The following is a 20,940-nucleotide window of genomic DNA, read 5'->3' on the forward strand; positions in this document are numbered from 1 at the left end:
GGGTGGTAGATGGATAGATGGATAGATGGGTGGATGGGTGGGTGGATGAATAATGGATGGATGAGCGATGGATGGATGGGAGAGTGGATGAATGGGTATAGGATGGATGATGGATGATGGATGGATAGAAGGGTGGATGGATGGATGGTGAATGGATGGTGGATTGACGATGAATGGATAGATGGGTGGAAGGAAGGATGATGAATGGGGGTGTGGATGAATGGATGGATAGAGGGAGGGAAGGGAGGAAAGATAGATAGATGATGGATAGATAGGTGGGTGGATGGATGAATAATGGATTGATGAAGGATGATTGATGAATGATGGATGATGGGTGGATGAATGGTGGATGAATGATGGATGGATGGATGAATGATGGATGGATGGATGGTGGATGAATGGATGATGAGTGGATGGATGATGGGTAGATGAATGGATGATGGGTGAATGGATGATGGGTGGATGGATGGTGGATGGATGGATGGTGGATGGATGGATGATGGGTGGATGGATGATGGATGAATGATGGATGAATGGATGATGGGTGGATGGATGATGGGTGGATGGATGATGGATGAATGATGGATGAATGGATGATGGGTGGATGGATGATGGGTGGATGGATGGTGGGTGGATGGATGATGGGTGGATGGATGATGGGTGAATGGATGATGGATGGATGGTGGATGGATGGATGGTGGGTGGATGGATGATGGATGGATGGATGATGGATGGATGGATGATGGGTGGATGGATGATGGGTGGATGGATGGTGGGTGGATGGATGATGGATGGATGGATGATGGGTGGATGGATGATGGGTGGATGGATGATGGGTGGATGGATGGTGGGTGGATGGATGGTGGGTGGATGAATGATGGGTGGATGAATGATGGATGGATGGATGATGGGTGGATGGATGATGGATGGATGAATGGTGGGTGGATGGATGGTGGATGGATGGATGATGGGTGGATGGATGATGGGTGGGTGGATGGTGGATGGGCGAATATGTCAGTGAGTGGATTTTCTACTGCTGCTGATCACAGACCAGGCAACCTCTTGCTGACAAGTTGATACAGTATGTCTGAACAGACGCTCCATTTGCTTCCCAAATCGCCCCCTTCAGAGGGCCTCAACCCTGTGCATTCGCCAGTGATGGAGAGCTTTACATCCCCACAGAGAAACTTAGATCCAACGTCCAACGAACAAGCCAGCTCGTCACCCAGGAACCCCCCTCCCCCGGCTCCCATGGGAGAAGGCCACCAGACGCCTCCTTCAGGCGGAGGTTCGGAAGCAAGGCGCGCAGCCGCCAGCCTCCACTCGGCAGCCTCCGGTCTCCGGCCTCCAGCCAGCCTCACCTCCACGTCCTTCTCCAGCTCCAGTCCCGCCGCCACCAGGTTGTGCTCAAACTCCTCCCGCTGCTCCCTCCTCTCCTCCTCCAGGGCGTCCAGGGGCCCCAACTCGATGTCGCCCCCGGGGCCGCCGGCCTGGCGCTCCTTGCCCGTCTCCCCGTTGGAGATGACGGCCAGCGCGCGTCCGGGTGAGCCGGGGCCCGCGTGGGCCCCGCGCCTGCGGTAGTGGTAGGCCAGCACGTAGTCCACCTTCCTCTGGTTGTCGTGGAAGTGCATGCGGCTCAGGCGGGCCTCGGACGACACCGGGTCGCTGGCATCCAGGTAGTTATTGATCACCTGGCCGGACAGAGGGGACGCGCCGGTGAGTGCCGTGGGACAGAGGAGGGCTCCCTCGGGTCAGATGACCAGCCTGACACCCACCCGCCACACCTATAACTCCACCTAAACCCACCTAACTCCACTAAACCCACCTAACTCCACCTAAACCCACCTAACTCCACTAAACCCACCTGCCACACCTAACTCCACCTAAACCCACCTGCCACACCTAACTCCACCTAAACCCACCTGCCACACCTAACTCCACCTAAACCCACCTAACTCCACCTAAACCCACCTAAACCCACCTAACTCCACTAAACCCACCTAACTCCACCTAAACCCACCTAAACCCACCTAAACCCACCTAAACCCACCTGCCACACCTAACTCCACTAAACCCACCTAACTCCACCTAAACCCACCTAACTCCACCTAAACCCACCTAACTCCACCTAAACCCACCTGCCACACCTAACTCCACTAAACCCACCTGCCACACCTAACTCCACCTAAACCCACCTAACTCCACCTAAACTCACCTAACTCCACCTAAACTCACCTAACTCCACCTAAACCCACCTGCCAAACTCCACCTAAACCCACCTGCCACACCTAACTCCACCTAAACCCACCTAACTCCACCTAAACTCACCTAACTCCACCTAAACTCACCTAACTCCACCTAAACCCACCTGCCAAACTCCACCTAAACCCACCTGCCACACCTAACTCCACCTAAACCCACCTAACTCCACCTAAACTCACCTAACTCCACCTAAACTCACCTAACTCCACCTAAACCCACCTGCCAAACTCCACCTAAACCCACCTGCCACACCTAACTCCACCTAAACCCACCTAACTCCACCTAAACCCACCTACCACACCTAATGCCACCTAAACTCACCTGCCACACCTAACTCCACCTAAATTCATCTAAATTCACCTAAACTCACCTGTCACACTAAATCCACCTAAATTCACCTAAATCCACCTAAACCCACCTAAACTCACCTAACTCCACCTAAAATCATCTAAATCCACCTAAACCCACCTGCCACACCTAACTCCACCTAAATTCATCTAAATCCACCTAAACTCACCTGTCACACCTAACTCCACTTAAACTCACCTAAATTCACCTAAACTTACCTGTCACACTAAATCCACCTAAATTCACCTAACTTCACCTAAACCCACCTAAATTCACCTAAACTCACCTGTCACAGCTAAATTCATCTAAATTCACCTGTCACACTTAAAGCCACCTAAATTCACCTAAATCCACCTAAACTCACCTAAATTCACCTGTCACAGCTAAATCCACCTAAATTCACCTAAATTCACCTGTCACACCTAAATTCACCTGTCACACCCACCCCACACAGCCCACATGTCCATCTGACCCTGACACTCACACACACACACACACTTTCTCTCTCCCACATACACAGCATCTACAGCAGCACCCACAGCCTGTCCCCCCCAGAACCACACACACACTCCTCACATGGACACACACACACACACACCGACACCACCACCATCCCCTGAATAAACAGAGTCTCCCCAACTCACATCCTCCTGAGCTGGTGCTGCCTACACAGAGGAAGTCATCCAGACACACACAATTGCAGGGACCTGAGATACATGCACGCACATGCACACGCACACGCACACACACACACACACACGCTCACACGCTCACCTCCATCCTGATGGCCACATCAGCCCACAACTCTACGTATTTGCACACACACACATGCTCACCTTCATCCAGATGGCCACATCAGCCAACTCTACTTATCAGCGCGCACACACACACACAGAATACTCACTGGCAGGTTTTCTGGGTCCATTGGAACAATGGCCAATGTCCAGGCTCCAACCTCCCCACCTCTCAGCCCCACATCCTCCTCCCTCTCAGGCCCTGGGCCAGGATCGGCCCCTGATGGCACTGGGGAAACAGCCTCCTGCTCCTTCCACACCAGAGTGGGAGCTGGAAAAGCAGCCGCGGAGGAGGGAGGGAGGGAGGGAGGGAGGCTGAGAGCGAGGTGGCGCAGGGCAGGGACCTGCCGCCTCCCTCTGGGTGTTCCCCTGTTGATTACTGGTTTGAGACCCAACTGCCGCCACCTGAGAAGTCACCTGGGCAACCAGATGGAGTGCCGGGCACAGGGGAGCGTGCTGGGAGCCGACCGGCTTCCCGGGCTTAGAGACAGGGATGGCCTGGCCTCTCCCACCCGTCTCCTTTCTGGGCCTCCTCAGACCAGGAGGAACCGTGTGCGACTCCAGAAGAGAGACGAGGAAAGAGGGGATCTTCACGCACAAATAGACAACACCCAGAGCTGCTCATTTGGGGATACACTGGGGGGAGCATTCGGGGGGGGCCCCCATTTGGGGGGGCCCATCTGGAGGGCCGACCCACCTATCTCTGTACTTACAGAACTGCCGTGGCAGCTGTCTCCCGGGGACGGCGGGCCTGGGTCTTGGCTGGGGCTGCCCTGGGGCCCTGAGGCCTGGGACCCTGGCACCTTCAGGTAGTGCTGTCCTTGCCTGGACCCCTGGCCTCCTCTGGCCACGGTCCGAGGGCTGAGCCGACGTGGAGAACCAGGGAGCAGAGGGATATCTGAGAAAGAGGGAGAGAGAGAGAGGGAGAGGTACAGAGAGAGAGAGAGAGAGAGAGAGAGAGAGGGAGAGAGAGAGAGAGAGGGGGAGAGAGAACAACTTCAGTCGGTGGGAAACTTGAGATACAGAGAAACTGAGGCAAGGGAGAGAGAAGACCACCCGAGAAAATAGCCTGTTCTCTTGCAGCCTGAGCGCCAAGTTCATATCGGCTACGGCACAGTAAAATGAAGTTGGACCTCGCCAACACACACACACACACACACACACACACCCCTACGGAGACACTATTTCCCCCAAAATGAGTCAGGCAACTAGAATAACGGTATTGGATTGACGCTAGGCACAGTGGCTCACACCTGCCATGCCAGCTACTCAGGAGGCTGAGATCTGAAGGTCAAGGTTCCAAGTCAGCCTGGGCAGGAAAGTTCTGATCCCCAAGGAACCACCCAAAAGCCGGAAGTGGAGCTGTGGCTCAAGGGGTAAAATTGCTAGTCTTGAGTGAAAAAGCTCAGGGGATAGTGACCAGGTCGTGGGTTCAAGTCTCGGGAGTGGCACAAAATAGAAAGAAAAGAGAGAAGAAGGAAGGAAGGAAGGAAGGAAGGGAAGGAGGGAGGGAGGGAGGGAGGGAGGGAGGAAAGAAGAGGGAGGAAGGGAAGAAGGGAGGAAGGGAGGGAGGAAGGGAGGGAGGGAGGAAGGGAGGAGAGAGGAGAGGGAGAAAAGGAAGGGAGCAGAGGAAGTAGTAAAGGAAGAAGATGGAGGAAAGAAGGAAGGAAGGAAGGAAGGAGGGAAGGGAGGAAGGAAGGAAGGAGGGAAGGAAGGAAGGAAGGGAGGGAGGGAAGAAGAGGGAGGGAGGGAAGAAGAGGGAAGAAGGGAAGGAAGGAAGGAAGGAAGGAAGGAAGGAAGGAAGGAAGGAAGGAAGGAAGGAAGGAAGGGAGCGAGCTAAGGAGGGAGGGAGTTAAGGAGGGAGGGGGGAAAGGTTGTTCTGTGTTCTAGAGACACCGCTGCAGGCTTGGGGGAGGGCATGCTGCATGGAAGCAGAGTTAGAACCAAAGACCAGGAGCACATGGGGAGCGAGGAAAGAGCTTGTGCGGGGTCTCACACCCCAAGATCGACAGGAGGTTCCCCCTAGTAGCCACCCAAATGTCCCCTTCAGCCTGACCTCTCCTGTACGCACCAGGCACTGGCTGGCATGAGCTTGTCTCCTGACCTCTCCCCGGGGTGTCTCAGGGCCTCCCCAAGCCAACACACCCCAAGCCAGAGTGGGGATCTCACCCCCACCAACTCCCCGAATTCCCTCAACAGTGCTCATCTCCACCCTGCGCCAGAAACCCAGCATGGCCTTCCTCCTTGCTTCCCACCCGAATACCCCCAGCCCCAACCCGGACAGCCATGTGGATAAAGGACTGCGGAAGGTCTAACACGGAGGATCGCAGCCCAGGGCTGGCTAGGGCAGGAAACTAAGACCCGGTTGAAAACAACGAAAAACTAAGCCAGGCACCAGTGGCTCCCGCCTGTCAGCCCAGCTACTCAGGAGGCTGAGATCTGAGGATGGCGGTTCAAAGCCAGCCCGGGCAGGGAAGTCCCTGAGACTCTGATCTCCTAGGAACCACCAGAAAACCAGAAGTGGCGCTGTGGCTCAAGTGGTAGAGCGCCAGCCCTGAGCTGAAGAGCTGAGGGACAGCGCCCAGGCCCTGAGTTCAAGCCCCACAACTGGCCAAAAAAAAATTAAAAACTAAAGTAAGAGCAAAGTCTTGAGTTCAAACCCCGTACTGTAAAATAAATGATGATGATGATGATGATAACAATAACAACAACAATAATAATAATAATAATAATAAATGGACAACTAATTCAGGCCAAAGAGAGAATTCCAAGTCTTGAAGACAGGATTGATGAAGGAGAATAAAATAATAAAGGAAAATAAATTCTCAACAGAACATTCCAGACTTCTGGGACACAATTAAAAGACACCCCCTTTTTTTTTCCTTTGGATGTTTCTGACACAGAGAATGATGCTAAGGTACAGCCTGAAGGTATATAAGAGCCATTCGGTGACATGATTGCAAAAAGGGAAAGAAAAAGAAAAGGTATCTTGTGAAAAATACAACATACAAGTGCAAGAGGAATTGAGAAAGCCACACAGAATGAGAAGATCAACCCCCCCCATGCGTATTATAGTTAAAATACCAAGTGTACAAAGCGAGCAAGGCATGGTGAAAACTCTTGAGAGAAAAGCAGAGATTTATAAAAGGACGCAGTGGCTCCCGCCTGTCACCCCAGCTACTCAGGAGGCTGAGATCTGAGGAACAAAGTTCAAAGCCAGCCTGGGCAGGAAAGTCTGTGAGGCTCTGATCTCCAAGGAACCACCAGAAAACCAGAAGTGGTGCTGTGGCTCAAGTGGTAGAGCACCAGCCTTGAGCTGAAGAGCTGGGGGACAGCGCCCAGGCCCTGAGTTCAAGCCCCACAGATCTTTCCTCCTTCCCAGTCGCCATTTTGAAAACCCGACCTGAGTGGCTCCAGTTCCGAGGTGTTTGAACACCAGAGCCTGTTTCCACGTGGTCCCCATCTGGTCTGGGCCTAGAGGCTCTGCCCCCTGCACCCCTCTTCCAAGCACACCTGGCCATTCCCTGGCTCCGCCCCTTTCTAGATCCCACCCCCTCACAGCAGGCTCCGAGCACACCTGGACAGCAGGGAAGGGTGGGGAGAGGAAGGCGTGTCTGATCTGTCCTATCTCTGTCCTTCCATCCACTGTAGGGAGATCCATTCGCCTAACACAGCAGGGGCAGGGGGCTGAACAAGATTCAGAGCCCTGGGCTCTGAGGAAGGGGCGAGGAGGCTGGGCCCTCAGAGAACACCACTGCTGGGGAGGTTCGTCTAGGAAAGAGAAACCGACGCCTGGCGATGGATGAATGGGGAGAAAGAGGCTGCAGGCCTGGACTATTGCCGATTACTGTGATCGCCAAAGTGCCATCCACCTCTCCAGCTCGGGTTCTCTTGTTGAGCTGAGTTCCAATGGGTGGCCAGCAATGCAGAAAGCCTGCCTGCCTTCCCTTCCTTCCTTCCTTCCTTCCTTCCTTCCCTCCCTCCTTCCTCCCTTCCTTCCTTTCCTCCTTCCTTCCTTCCTCCCTTCCTTCCTTTCCTCCTTCCTTCCTTCCTCCCTTCCTTCCTTTCCTCCTTCCTTCCTTCCTCCCTTCCTTCCTTTCCTCCTTCCTTCCTTCCTCCCTTCCTTCCTTTCCTCCTTCCTTCCTTCCCTCCCTCGTTCCTTCCTTCCTTCCCTCCTTCCTTCCTTCCTTCCCTCCCTCCCTCTCTTCTTTCTTTTCTCTCTCTCTCTCTTTTGGTGCCAGTACTGGGGCTTGAAATCAGGCCCTCCACACTCCAGTGTGGTTTCTCGGTTCAAGGCTGGTGCTCTTATCAATTAACCAAACTCCAGGTATGAATCGCATGGCCTTTCCTGACTGGGCTGGCTCCAACTTCAACCCTCAGATCTCAGCCTCCTGAGACACAAGTGCAAAGCACCAGCACCCAGCCATACCTGCCCCTCAGCTCTCCCTTTTAATCAATCTAGAGGGGCAAAAGAAATCAGTGCAAAAAGAAAACACTTTATAAAGCCCTTCTGAATTCATTCATTCCCTCCCCTCCATATCTACCCCCCCACACACGCCTCGACCTGGGGCTTCAACTCTGTGCCTGAGCATTTTTGATCCAGGCTAGCTGTCTAGCCCTTGAGCTACAGCTCCACTTAAGAGTTTTTTGCTGGTTAATTGTACATAAAGAGCCCCACAGACTTTTCTGCCTGGGCTGGCTTCGAACCATGATCCTCAGATCTCAGCCTCCTGAGTAGCTGGGATGACAGGCGGGAGCCACTGGTGCCTGATCACACGTCTCTCTTTTAACCAGAAAAGAAAAAAACCCTTGGTGGCTGTACACTCTGAAAACCCACATCTCTTTAGAAGGATCGTTTACCCCTAATGTTCAGAATCAACGTGCTAGTGCAAGGTCCTGAAAGTTAAAGCCAAGGATGAGACAGGAATAAGCAATTCATTCCAGGAAGTGTTTCATTCAAGGACCAAAAAATTAAAAAAACAGCTTCCAGAATGAGTTATCCAAATAAAACGTACTCCTTGGTTTACACACCCAACGCTGTGGTTTGGAGCATGGCTAATGGGGTTTAAGGAACACAGCCTCCCTCTGGGTCTCTGAAAGACGATGCTCACTCAGCAGTGGTCATCTGCTCGGCCACAAGTTCACGTCGTTTTCTCCTTCATTCACATGAGCGAGCAGGATCCTGAGCTGGTGAGAAAAACATAATCTCTCCCCTGCTCCTCCCACAGACTCCTCATTGCTTTGGTTCACTACTGGGCCTGCTCAGCAGGTTTTGTGGACTTCCTGCCTCTCCGCCACCCTCTGGGTGTGTGTGTGTGCACACACGTGCGTGCACAGGGCCGCGTGCACAGGGCCTTACATTCTGTTGTAGCTTCTTGGTACAAGGCTGGGCACTCTTATCAATTCACTAAACTGAAGGTAAGAATCTCCCTTCTGGACTGGACTCAACCCTCAGATCTCAGCCTCCTGAGATGACACCGCGTGTGCACACACATACACACACCCAATACACACATACATGTATGTATGTGTATATATTTATGTATATATTTATGTATATATATATATATATATATATATATGTACCTTCTCTAACTTATTCTCTTTTTCCAGGGGTAACCAGAACACTGGTCACTTGCTTTTGCCCATTTCTCCAACTACCAGGGGTGAGGTTAAAACCTAGCCATGGATCTTTCTAATCACGGTTCCCTAGCTCCACTCTGAGACCTTCTCATCTGGGTAAGAGGCCAGGGGTTAGGGAGAATTCCAGCAGGGCCAAGTATGGTAGCACACACCTATAATCCCAGGAACTTGGGAGTGGGGCCACTCAAGCGAAATTCTCTTAACTTTCTCTGGAAAACAAAGCAGGAAATACTAAGGAAGTGGCTCATGTGGTATGAGTTCCCACCTGGCAAGCAGGAGCGCCACACTCCAGTGCCACCAAACATGAATTAATTAGAAAGAGGATACGGGGAGATTTTTCAGCAGATCTAAGGAACATAAATGATCCTGAGGATTTTATTAAAATAATACCCCCAATGCATACATCCGTACATACTTATATTATTATTATTTCTTTGTGCCAGTCTTGGATCTTGGACTCAGAGCCTGGTCACTTGTCCCTGAGCTTTTGTGCTCAAGGCTGGTGCTTGACCACTTGAGCCACGCCTCCACTTCTGGCTTTTCTGGTGGTTCATTGGAGGTAAGAGTCTCAGGGATTTTCCTGCCCAGGCTGGCTTCGAACCGTGATCCTCAAATCTCAGACTCCTGAGTAGCCAGGCCATCCCGTGATGCTCCACCTCGGATGCCCCTGAGAACATGTCGATGTCTGGGGCTCCCTGGCAGAGATCTAGGCTCGCTTTGTCTTGAGCATTTACACAGCAAGGCAAAGGTTGAGACCCTTGGCCTCTGGAAAGGTGCTTGCCCTGAGAGGAGGCAGCCGGGTAGATTTGCTCTTTGTGTTTTCTGATTACCAATGATGCTGAACTTCTTTTCACGGGCTTTATCCACTAAGGGTTTGTCTCTTTTGGAGACAAGTCTATTCAAATCCCTTGCTCGACTTTAAATTCATGCTGTTTTTTGGTGTTCACTGGGTTTTTGTTTTGCATGCTGTGTGTGCCAGTCCCAGGATTTGAACTCAAGACCTGGGCAATATCCCTAGGCTTTTTTGCTCAAGGCTGGTGTTCTACCACTTGAGCCATAGCTCCATTTCTGGCTTTTTTTTGGTGGTTCATTGGATATGAGTCTTATGGACTTTCCTGCCCAATTGCTCTTGGAACTCTAGTGTTCAGATCTCAGCCTCCTGAGTAGCTTGGATTACAGGCATGAGCCACCAGTGCTCAGCTTTAATTTTTTGTTGTCAGTTGTGGGGCTTGAACTCTGGGCCTGGGCGCTGTCCCTCAGCTCTTCTGCTCAAGGCTGGCGCTCTACCATTTGAGCCACAGCACCACTTCCAGTTTTCTGGTGGTTTATTGGAGATCAGTCTCACGGACTTTCTTGCCCGGGCTGGCTTTGAACCGCAATCCTCAGATCTCAGCTTCTGAGTAGCTGGGATGACAGGTGTGAGCCACCGGGGCCCTGCATAATTATTTTTTTTTTTGAGAGAAGCGAAAGGGCTGGATGTGGGGGATTGGGGAGAAGAGGGGAATGGGCAAGAAGGAAAGGGAGAAAGGGAAGGAGAGAGAAGAAAGAGAGAGAAAGGAATGGGAGAGAGGGACGGAGGGAGGAAGGGGGATTGGGGGGAGGAAGGAGAGAAGAAGGAGAGGGGGGAGAGAAGTAGGGAGGGAGGAAAAGAGGAAGGAAATGGAGGGAAGAAGCAAGAGATGAAGGGAGGAGAGACAGGAAGGTGGGAAAGAAAGGGAGAGATGGAGAAAGGGAGGGAAGGGAGGGAGGACAGAAAGGGAAGGAGAGGAGGAAGGAGGAAAAAAAGGAGGGGAAACAGGGAGGGAGGGGGAGGAAAGGGGCAGAAGGAAAGAGGGAGGGAATGGAGGGAGGGAGGGAGGAAGGAGGGAGGAGGGAGGAAGAAGACCTCTTGGGATGTCAGAGGCAGGAGGCCTGACTTCCTGTCTCTCTCCAGGTAAACCTTCCCATTTGCTGCCCCTCCCTTGGTCCCCGGCCTCTGTCCCTTGCGGTGGCTCTAGCCTTTTGATGGGGGTTCCGAGGGGTGCTTTAGGGGGCTGGGGCTCAGATGAGCTGTGCTGGGCAGAGGAATACACAGCCAGAGACCGGAAGCCAGAGCCGGGGCTCAGCCCCTGAACCCCACAGCTCAGAGGGCAGAGGCCCCAGCTACCAAAGTCAGGGTGGGGACTGAGGCCTTGGAGAGGGAGAAGACTCCAGACGCCCCATCCTGGGACGGGCCCTGAGGTCAAGTCCCTAGGACAAAACACGGGCGTGTCATGGTCATGGAGAACACACAAGCGTGTACACACAGGTGCGTGCACACACACGCACACACACACACTAACATCTCCTGCCCTGCGCCAGCCTAGCTGGGGTCACATCCACTCACAGAGAATCCGGGACTACAGCAGACCCCTACCCTCCAGTCCCGCTGGCCTGGCATTCATACACACTAGGTGGGCGTCTCCATCCTTGGAGATGTGCTGTAAGCAAACCCAGCTGCATCCGACCCTGCCCAGCCCCACCCAGACCAGCCCCACCCTGCCCAGCCCCACCCTGCCCCCTTCCTTCCCCCCCCCAACATCCTTCATCCCCCACTGGCTTTTCTCTGAAGACTGGAAGGGATGGCTCCAGATGTGGGCGCCTGATGTAGACGACCGAGTTCAACCTGACTACTTGTAAAGGTGTCCTATTACCCTAAGCCACAGCCCAGGGGCAAATAACCAAAGTAGGAGCAACACACACACACACACACACACACACACACACGTCTTCAAACCTCTACCAGCGTCTTCTCCTTGATTAATGTATAGATACATATATACACACATAGGTGTGTATGTGTGTAAAGCATCAGCAGGGCGCCGGTGGCTCCCGCCTGTCACCCCAGCTACTCAGGAGGCTGAGATCTGAGGCTCACCCTTCAGAAAGTCCGTGAGCCTCTTGTGAACTACCAAAAACGAAAAACAAGTTGGGAGGGGAGCTGTGGCTCAAGCGGTAGAGCGCCAGCATTGAGCCCAAAAAAGAAAAACTCGGGACAGCCACCTCGGCCCCCTGAGTTCCAGCTTCCATGACTGGTTACCCCCCCCCAAAAAAACAACTTTATAGAAGAGACCGTGTCCGGCAGCTTCCCCGTGGGGGAGGCCTCTGCTTCTACCTCAGCCGGCCATGGCTCCCTGGGGCACCACACATCTGCAAAGGCAGCGTTCGAACCCTGTGCCCGCGGTCCCTACTGCTTGCTCAGGACTGAGATCCCCCGGATTGGAGAAACTCACCACAGGGTGCGGGGCCAGCCATGGTGTAGCTTCAGCCCAGACAGGGCCCCCCGAGGTCCCGGAGCCCGGCCGGCTCGGGGATGGGCTTATGCCGTCCTCGGGGCTAATTCCATCCCGGCTCAGCGGAGGGTAGATGTGCCCGCCCCTGGCCCGCTGCCACTTCCTCCTCCTTCCCTGCCATCAGCGCGGCCTCGGCCCAGTCCTGGCTCGGCTGTGGAGGTCCCCTCCCCCCCCCCGCCCCGCAGTGATCGGGCTGGGGCCAGGGCCCACCGGGGTTTGCAGTGTTTACCCCAGCAGCAGCTCTTAACCTGGTTCGGGCGTGAGAACTCAGCGGGATTATCTCATGAACCGTCTGTCTGATTCGTTTCCAATCCTGCCCGCAAAGCCACCTTCCTGTGGGCCTATGAATGGGATCGAGGGGGGCGGGGGGGACGACACCCCTGAAAAGGACACCTTACACACACACACACACACACACACACACACACACACACACACACACCGGCCCTCGCTCCATCTCACCCGCACCTGCACACACCTCTCTCAAGATTAAAGCAGGAGACGGGTAAACACAAAAGGACAGAAAGGGGAGGGGTCATTACATGCAGAAAGTGGGAGGTATTTGGGATTTTTTGGGGGGGGGTCGGTCGTGGGGCTTGAACTCAGGGCCTGGGTGCTGTCCCTCAGCTCTTCAGCTCAAGGCGGGCGCTCTACCCCTTGAGCCACAGCACCACTTCTGGTTTTCTGGTGGTTCATGGGAGATCAGAGTCTCACGGGCTTTTTCTGCCCGGACTGGCCTTGAACCACCATCCTCAGATCTCAGCCTCCTGAGTAGCTGGGATGACAGGCGGGAGCCACCGGTGCCCAGGTGAGTGGGAGGTGTTTTAAGACTCCCCGCCCCCCAAAAAAGACACGCTAGGACCAGAGGTGCTATTTGCAGCCCCCCACACCTTCCGGTGTATGCTTTCTCTCTTCTAGTGATAAGTTGGGGGGTCAGGATTGTCCCCCAACATCTCCCCAGATGCCCAAGGCGTGGGGATAAGTATATAACACAGAAGGGGCCAAAGGGAAGCTGCGGGTGATATTCTGCCCCAACCCTGGGCCTTAATCCTCTTATTCTTTATCCAGCACCTTGAGGGGTTCCCCAAAGGCGGTTTGAACCCCAACAACGATTCTATAAAGTGAGGCGTAGCCTTGCACCTGTTTTATACGTGAAGATCTTATCACGTAAAAAATCAATGCCAGACGCCAGTGGTGCACGCCTGTCATCCCGGCTACTCAGGAGGCTGAGAGCTGAGGATTGCGGTTCAAGGCCAGCCTGGGCAGGAAAGTCCACGAGCCTCTTATCTCCAATGAACCACCAGAAAACAGGGCATGGTGCTGTGGCTCAAGGGGTAGAGCACCAGCCTTGAGCTGAAAAGCTCGGGGACAGCGCCCAGGCCCTGAGTTCAAGCCCCACGACTGACACAAACGAAGTCAAGCATCTAAGACTCTCTAAGAGATGTCCCGGGCCCCTAAGCAGACTGTAGCCCGGCGTCCTGTGCTTCGGTCCCTCTCCCTGCAGAGCCTTCTCCTCGTTTGCATCCTGTGAAGTCCCTCCGCGTCTCTTCCAGCCCATCCACACAGCAAACAATCCCGCCATGGCTCTGCGAGTGCTTTCCTTTCCTGCTCTCTCCCTGGGTCTCGTGGCCTCTTTCCTCCAGAGGCACTGCGTTTGAGGGCCTCTTCGAAATGCAGTTTCCAACCAGGCGCTGGTGGCTCCCGCCTGTCGGCCCAGCTACTCAGGAGGCTGAGGGCTGAAGATCATGGTTCAAAGCCAGCCCCAGGCAGGAAAAAGTCTGTGAGACTCTGATCTCCCAGGAACCACCAAAAAGCCAGAAGTGGAGGCATGGTTCAAGTGGCAAAGCACCAGCCTAAGGGGCAGTGTCCAGGTCCTGGGTTCAAGTCCCAGGACCAGCCCCCCACACACACACACACACAGAGTGGTTTCCCAGTCTGGCTTTTTCTTGACCATCATGAACATGTCTGCAGCCACACGCGCGGCCCGGGCACGGGCTATGGGTGGCTGACGGCTCTCTGTCTAGTCTCTCTGTGGCCAGGGGACACCCGGGCCCCGGGCAGTGTCAGGCCACCCGTCATAAGAGTGACAACCGGCTCTGCACCTATGGATCTGGTTTCCTCCGGAGACAGACTTCAGAGGCTCCTCGGAGACGGGGAAAGAGGCGTGAGCCGAGCGAGGACAGCCGCTGAATTATTAAGCGGTTACATAAAACTTCCATCTATCCGGCCTTCCGCTACCGCTAAACGCCCCCACTGCACCTGCTCCTCACAACCGCCGCCATTTTCCTCTCTTGTGGCTTCTCTTTGAAGTTACTTCCCCCAACCGAAACCTGGCCAAAATCTAAGGATGGAGCAATCGCTGGTTCTTACGAGAATAAGGCGGGGGAGCTAAGCCATGGGCTTGGTGTGGAGCTCCTGAGTTCTGAAACTGGCCCTGCCTGTGGCAGCTGTGCAACGCTCAGCTAGTGTCCTGACTTCTCTGGGCTAATTCCATCTCCAGGAATGGGGCGGAGTCTAATTCCACTCCAACTCCATCATGCCCAGAGTTGAGTCTCCCTGTCTAATTTCTCCAGACATCTAAGATCTGTTTCCTTGTGGGTCCATCTTCTCTCCCCCTCCCCAAGACCAGGCTACCCTGTGGGCGTGGCCGGGGAAGCCCTCCCCACACCAGTCTAAGGAAGGACGGTCTGTGGGTGCGCATGGCGGTGCTCACGAGCGCCCCGGGGCTGGGTGTGAGCGGGTGCTGCCCACGTCCCTCCCCGCCGGGCACCTGCAGCGGGCAGAGCCCGAGGGAGATGGCGGTGCCCCGTGCACTGATGCTGACGTCCTCTGTGACTCAGTTTCCCCACCCTGATCCCCGTGGGCGGAGATCGCCCATTTTTCACAGCTCCTGGCTTCCAGATGAGGAAACTGAGCCTGAGCACCAGGAAGGAGCCTGGTGGAGGCTCTGCGGCCTCGCTGGACGCTGCGCCCCGGCGAGTGTGCACCCCAGCCCATGGCTGCCGAGCAAGGTGAGCGCTGGACACTGTGCCCCGGCGAGTGTGCACCCCAGCCCACGGCTGCCGAGCAAGGTGAGCGCTGGACACTGCGCCCCGGCGAGTGTGCACCCCAGCCCACGGCTGCCGAGCAAGGTGAGCGCTGGGCCTTTATTGTGGGTGGGGTGAGGGGAGACAGGGGGACAGGCCCGGGGGCCGGGGGGCTACCGCGTACCCGGCCTGCTGCAGGCTCGGGGGGCAGGCCCGGGGGCCGGGGGGCTACCACGTACCCGGCCTGCTGCAGGCCCGGGGGGCAGGCCCGGGGGCCGGGGGGCTACCGCGTGCCCGGCCTGCTGCAGGCCCGGGGCGTGCAGCCGCACTGCATGGCGTTGAGAACCTCATGGAACACCACCGAGCCGTTGGCGCAGTGCAGGGCCACCCGCATGGGCTCGGTGCGCGCCGGCGAGCAGCAGGAGCACTGGTCCTGCACGTCCTCCGTGTCGATGGAGTACACGGCCTTGCTGGAGCAGCGGCCCTGCAAGGCACGGAGCGCGGGCGAGCCGTCAGCCGCGGGGAGGCCACGTCCCCGGGCCTCCCACGCCGGGCCTCCCACGCTGGCCTCCCACGCCGCGCCCCACGGACACGCAGGCCTGTGTGTGTGCAGGCCCACGTTGCAACATCCCGTCCACTCGGGGACACGGGCACCCCTCTGCTGTAACTCACTTCCCCTGCTCTCTAAAGGGTCTGGCTGGTCTCTCTTCTGGGGTGGAAAGTTTCACGCATTTAAAAACATTTACTCTAGGGCTGGGAATGTGGCTCGGTGGTAGAGCGCCCGCCTCACGTGCATGAGGCCCTGGGTTCGATTCCTCAGCACCCAGAAACAGAAAAAGCCAGAAGTGGCGCTGTGGCTCAGGTGGTAGAGCGCCAGCCTGGAGCTGAAGAGCTGAGGGACAGCGCCCAGGCCCAGAGTTCAAGCCCCACGACTGGCAAAAAAATAAAAAATAAAAACATTTACTCTAAAAAAATACACATGACCTTTATAAAAAACAATTAAAGACCCATGAAATGAAAAAAAAATAATCCAGAAGAGTCGCACTGAGTTGAAGACATTTTGGAAACATCTCAGTGAATTGCACTTCACGTCCATATGAGAATGCAGGGTGACTAAAACATGTATAACTGAATATGTCTAAAAGGGTTCTGTTGACAGTCTAAAATAAAAAGTTCTTAGGTAATAAGCATCATAAGTAAATAAGTAAGTACAACCTAAAAAGTGTTTCCAGTGCCAGGCGCCGGCGGCTCACGCCTGTCATCCCAGCTCCTCAGGAGGCTGAGATCTGAGGATCGCGGTTCAGGCAGGAAAATGCAGGAGACCCTCATCTCCAATTAAGCACCAAAAAAGCAGGAAGTGGAGCTGTGCATCAGCCTTCAGTTGTAGAGCTCGAGGACAGCGCCCAGGCCCTGAGTTCAAGCCCCAGGACCAGCACCACAGCAATGAAATGCTTCCAGGCTGGCAGGTGTGTTGGCTCCCACCTGTAATCCCAGCCACCGAAAAAGCTGGGAGTCTGGGAAGCCATCCTAGCTACATGGGGAGTTTAGACAGGAGGATCACTGTCTGAGGCTGGCGCCTGGAGGACCCTATCTGAAAAACAACTACAGCAAAGACAGGCTGGGGCAGAGCACAAGCGGCAGATCACAAGGTCCAGAGTTCAAACCCCGGTATCACCACACTTAAAAACACAGATGGTAGATAGACAGACAGATAGCTATGGATGGATGGATGGATGGACGGATGGATGGATGGATGGATGGATGGGGTAGATGTATGGATAGCTATTTCCAGTTCCTCTCCTCCTTGTGAACTTTCTAGATCCTTCTAGAATATAACTAAAGAGTCATGTCCAAGTCCTCCCTCCCTCCTCCCTGCCCCCCTCCCAGGCCTCCGTGAGCCCCGGAGCCCTACCTGGCAGTAATGGATGTCCACTTCATCCTGAGACTTGCAGTCTCCCACTTTGATGTACTTCACGCTGGCCGTGACGTCCCGACAGTCCACCTCCTCGCCTAGGGGGCAAGCGAGAGACGGGGCGTGGGGGAAACTGAGGCTCTGAGCGCAGAGGCATCTGAAGAGAAGCCTGCTTCACGTCTGGCCAGCCGCCACCGCCAGCTCCGTGGCTTCTGGCCCCTCGGACTCCCAGGTCACCATGACTGCAGGACCGCTGTAGTTGCAGACGGAGCCTGGCGGCACCGTGCGCCCGCCGTGGTATGTGCAGGAGCCTTGCGTTCATCTAATTGTCCTCTTAAAATGCATCCTAACGATGTTAATCATTCCCAGAAGCGAATGGACAATGAAGCAACCTGCCAAGAACCAGGACAGGCCCATGCCAGGACCAGCTCTGGGAGGCCGGGGGCCCTGGACGCAATTCTGGGGTCCTCCCTTTGGCTCTCGTCTTTCAGGGTGGTTTGGTTTCAGCACCCGCAGGGGTAGCCAGCTCCAGTGGCTCACGCCTGTAATCCCAGCTTCTCAGGAGGATGAGGTGGGAGGATCCTGGTTCGAAACCAGCCTGGGCAAGGAAGCCCATGAGACTGTGATCGCCCGTGAACTACGTGGCGCCAGGGCCCAAGTGGTGAAGCGCTAACCTGGAGCACAAAAGCCCAGGGGCAGTGCCCAGGCCCTGAGTTCAAGCCCCAGGACTGGGAGTACGTGAAGTAATCCCTGTTTTCCCCCTGCTTTCCTAGACTAGAAAAACAATCACGAACAAAATCATATTAAGTGAAGAAAAACAATTGTGAGCCCATGAATGCAAAACACAGTAAGAGCCAAACAAGAAAGTCAAATAGAAATGAAAGGGGAAAAAGAGAGAGAAAGGAACAAAAGAAAATTAGCCTGGGCAGGTGATTCTACATTCTTGTGCTCATGAACAGGAGAAGGTGCTGGAACACTGCCCGGCTCTGTGGGGAGCGTTAGAGACGGGCAGTACGGCCCCACCACTAGGTCAGCCACAAGGTCAAGAGTCAGAAAGAACCGAGACGTCCCGGCCTGTGGGTCTTTCAGAAGATGCCCTCTGCTCTCTGCAATGCAGGGCACACAGTAGGTATGCAGGGCACACAGTAGGTATGCAGGGCACACAGTAGGTAGGCAGGGCACACAGTAGGCCTCTGCTAGCCAGCGGGGGGGGGGGGGGGGCCCTCCCTCTTTCTTTCCAACTCAGTGTCTCCTGCAATGAATCCCCGCGTGTGGTCTTCCAGTCTGCACAGACCATCGCTGGAGCGCGTGTGCGCTGGGGGTGCTGGCTGGGCAGGGCAGGGCCTCTCTCCTGTCAGATCCGCCAACAATGGAGACCCCAGGAGGGGAGGGGCTCCAGAGGAGGGGAGGGGCTCCAGAGGAGGGAGGACAGAGGAGGGGAGGGGCTCCAGAGGAGGGAGGACAGAGGAGGGGAGGGGCCCCAGAGGCGGGAGGACAGAGGAGGGGAGGGGCCCCAGAGGAGGGGAGGACAGAGGAGGGGAGGGGCCCCAGAGGAGGGGAGGACAGAGGAGGGGAGGGGCTCCAGGCGGGAGGACAGAGGAGGGGAGGGGCCCCAGAGGCGGGAGGACAGAGGAGGGGAGGGGCTACAGAGGCGGGAGGACAGAGGAGGGGAGGGGCCCCAGAGGAGGGAGGACAGAGGAGGGGAGGGGCTCCAGAGGCGGGAGGACAGAGGAGGGGAGGGGCCCCAGAGGCGGGAGGACAGAGGAGGGGAGGGGCCCCAGAGGAGGGGAGGGGCTCCAGAGGAGGGGAGGGGCTCCAGAGGCGGGAGGACAGAGGAGGGGAGGGGCTCCAGAGGAGGGGAGGGGCCCCAGAAGCGGGAGGACAGAGGAGGGGAGGGGCCCCAGAGGAGGGAGGACAGAGGAGGGAGGACAGAGGAGGGGAGGGGCCCCAGAGGAGGGAGGACAGAGGAGGGGAGGGGCCCCAGAGGAGGGAAGACAGAGGAGGGGAGGGGCCCCAGAGGAGGGAGGACAGAGGAGGGGAGGGGCCCCAGAGGAGGGAGGACAGAGGAGGGGAGGGGCCCCAGGCAGGAGGACAGAGGAGGGGAGGGGCCCCAGGCGGGAGGACAGAGGAGGGGAGGGGCCCCAGGCGGGAGGACAGAGGAGGGGAGGGGCCCCAGAGGAGGGGAGGGGCTCCAGAGGAGGGGAGGGGCTCCAGGCGGGAGGACAGAGGAGGGGAGGGGCTCCAGAGGAGGGGAGGGGCCCCAGAGGAGGGGAGGGGCTCCAGAGGAGGGGAGGGGCTCCAGAGGAGGGGAGGGGCTCCAGAGGAGGGGAGGGGCCCCAGAGGAGGGAGGACAGAGGAGGGGAGGGGCCCCAGGCAGGAGGACAGAGGAGGGGAGGGGCCCCAGGCGGGAGGACAGAGGAGGGGAGGGGCCCCAGAGGAGGGGAGGGGCTCCAGAGGAGGGGAGGGGCTCCAGAGGCGGGGAGGACAGAGGAGGGGAGGGGCCCCAGAGGCGGGAGGGGGGGGGAAAGCGCTGCCTGGGGCCTTGCGGGGACTGACTAGCAAGGGGAAGCCAACTCCTCGGACATAACGGCCGGGGGATGCTTATGTGGTATTTAATATATATTGAACAGATTTTTATTAACTATTTAATAAATTGTACATTTTTATTAAATGCCTTATTTCTAAACTACCTCTCACATATGCTAAATATTATATATTAATGTAGTCCTTATATTATCTCTAGTTAGAGTATCTATATTTTATATATTTACATACTATATAATACACAATGTATGCTATACTACATATATTATGTATATTAAATATTGTTATTTACTGTTGATTAATGGTTAGTTACATATTATATAATCATTAGTTGATTATTCATGTCGGTCATGGGGCTTGAACTCGGGGCCTGGGCGCTGTCCCTCAGCTCTTCAGCTCAAGGCGGGCGCTCTACCCCTTGAGCCACAGCGCCACTTCTGGTTTTCTGGTGGTTTACTGAGTTAGAATTTCACAGCCTTTCCTGCCTGGGCTGGCTCTGAGCCACGATCCTCAGATCTCAGCCTCCTGAGTAGCTGGGATGACAGGCGTGCGCTACGGGCACCCAGCTGAATTGATTTTTCCTTGCTTCTGGAATAGGACCCGCGCCCAGGCCGGGCTCAGCACCTGAGGACATACTTACAAGTGTCACAGCAGGTCCCTGGGATTTTCATGATCTTCCCCTGGGAAAACAGAGAGATAGGAAAGGTCACGTGGGCTCTGGCACCTCCCAGGTGAGCGCCCCGCCCACCTCACCTGGCCAAGCGCAGGCAATTCTGATTGGCTGCTGCTCTTCTTATTGTGTGGGGAGGTTTTTTGTTGTTGTTGTTGTTTATTGTGTTCCTAGGCTTGAACTCAAAACTGGGCCAACTGACTTAAGACAGGCGCTCTACCACGTGAGCCACACCTCCACTCCCAGCTTTTTGCTGGTTGGAGATTAACAGTCTCACAGACTTTCCTGCTGGCTTTGAACCTGGATTCTCAGGCCTCAGCCTCCTGAGTGGCCAGGACTGCAGGCGCCGCCCTGATGGGTTTGAATTCTCTCCCAACAAGTCACCAGGCTCATTACCCCCAGGGACCCTGCAGCCAGGTGACCGAGCCTG

At 55.5% G+C, this 20,940-nt stretch overlaps 2 protein-coding genes across 2 annotated transcripts in view; both read right to left on the bottom strand.

Moving 5' to 3' along the window:
* Positions 1-1,043: 1,043 nt before the first annotated feature.
* Positions 1,044-12,410, bottom strand: Ano2 (anoctamin 2). The gene is made up of 3 exons (XM_070005006.1): positions 12,299-12,410; positions 4,118-4,302; positions 1,044-1,691 (listed from the first exon to the last, which is right to left on the bottom strand). Exons 1-3 carry the CDS (start codon positions 12,318-12,320, stop codon positions 1,044-1,046), a joined length of 855 nt encoding a protein of 284 aa, XP_069861107.1. The 5' UTR covers positions 12,321-12,410.
* A 3,068-nt stretch (positions 12,411-15,478) lies between these two features.
* Positions 15,479-20,940, bottom strand: part of Vwf (von Willebrand factor) — an 84,495-nt gene continuing 79,033 nt past the window's right edge. The window contains exons 50-52 of the mRNA XM_070005007.1: positions 20,481-20,520; positions 17,297-17,394; positions 15,479-15,868 (exon numbers count right to left, since the gene is read on the bottom strand). Coding sequence (XP_069861108.1) covers positions 15,668-15,868; positions 17,297-17,394; positions 20,481-20,520 — 339 coding nt within the window. The 3' untranslated portion in view covers positions 15,479-15,667. The remainder of the gene's footprint in view (positions 15,869-17,296; positions 17,395-20,480; positions 20,521-20,940) is intronic.

Source organism: Dipodomys merriami, unplaced genomic scaffold, assembly GCF_024711535.1.
Source record: "Dipodomys merriami isolate MVZ:Mamm:240054 unplaced genomic scaffold, mDipMer1.0.p SCAF_654, whole genome shotgun sequence".
Taxonomy (NCBI): domain Eukaryota; kingdom Metazoa; phylum Chordata; class Mammalia; order Rodentia; family Heteromyidae; genus Dipodomys; species Dipodomys merriami.

Excerpts from the sequence above, each read along its gene's own strand:
- Ano2 (XM_070005006.1), bottom strand. The coding sequence starts at position 12,320 with ATGGCTGGCCCCGCACCCTGTG. Across the intron at positions 4,303-12,298 it reads GGCTGGCCCCGCACCCTGTG|ATATCCCTCTGCTCCCTGGT; the intron begins GTGAGTTTCTCC and ends CCTCTTTCTCAG. Across the intron at positions 1,692-4,117 it reads ACAGCTGCCACGGCAGTTCT|GTGATCAATAACTACCTGGA; the intron begins GTAAGTACAGAG and ends CTGTCCGGCCAG.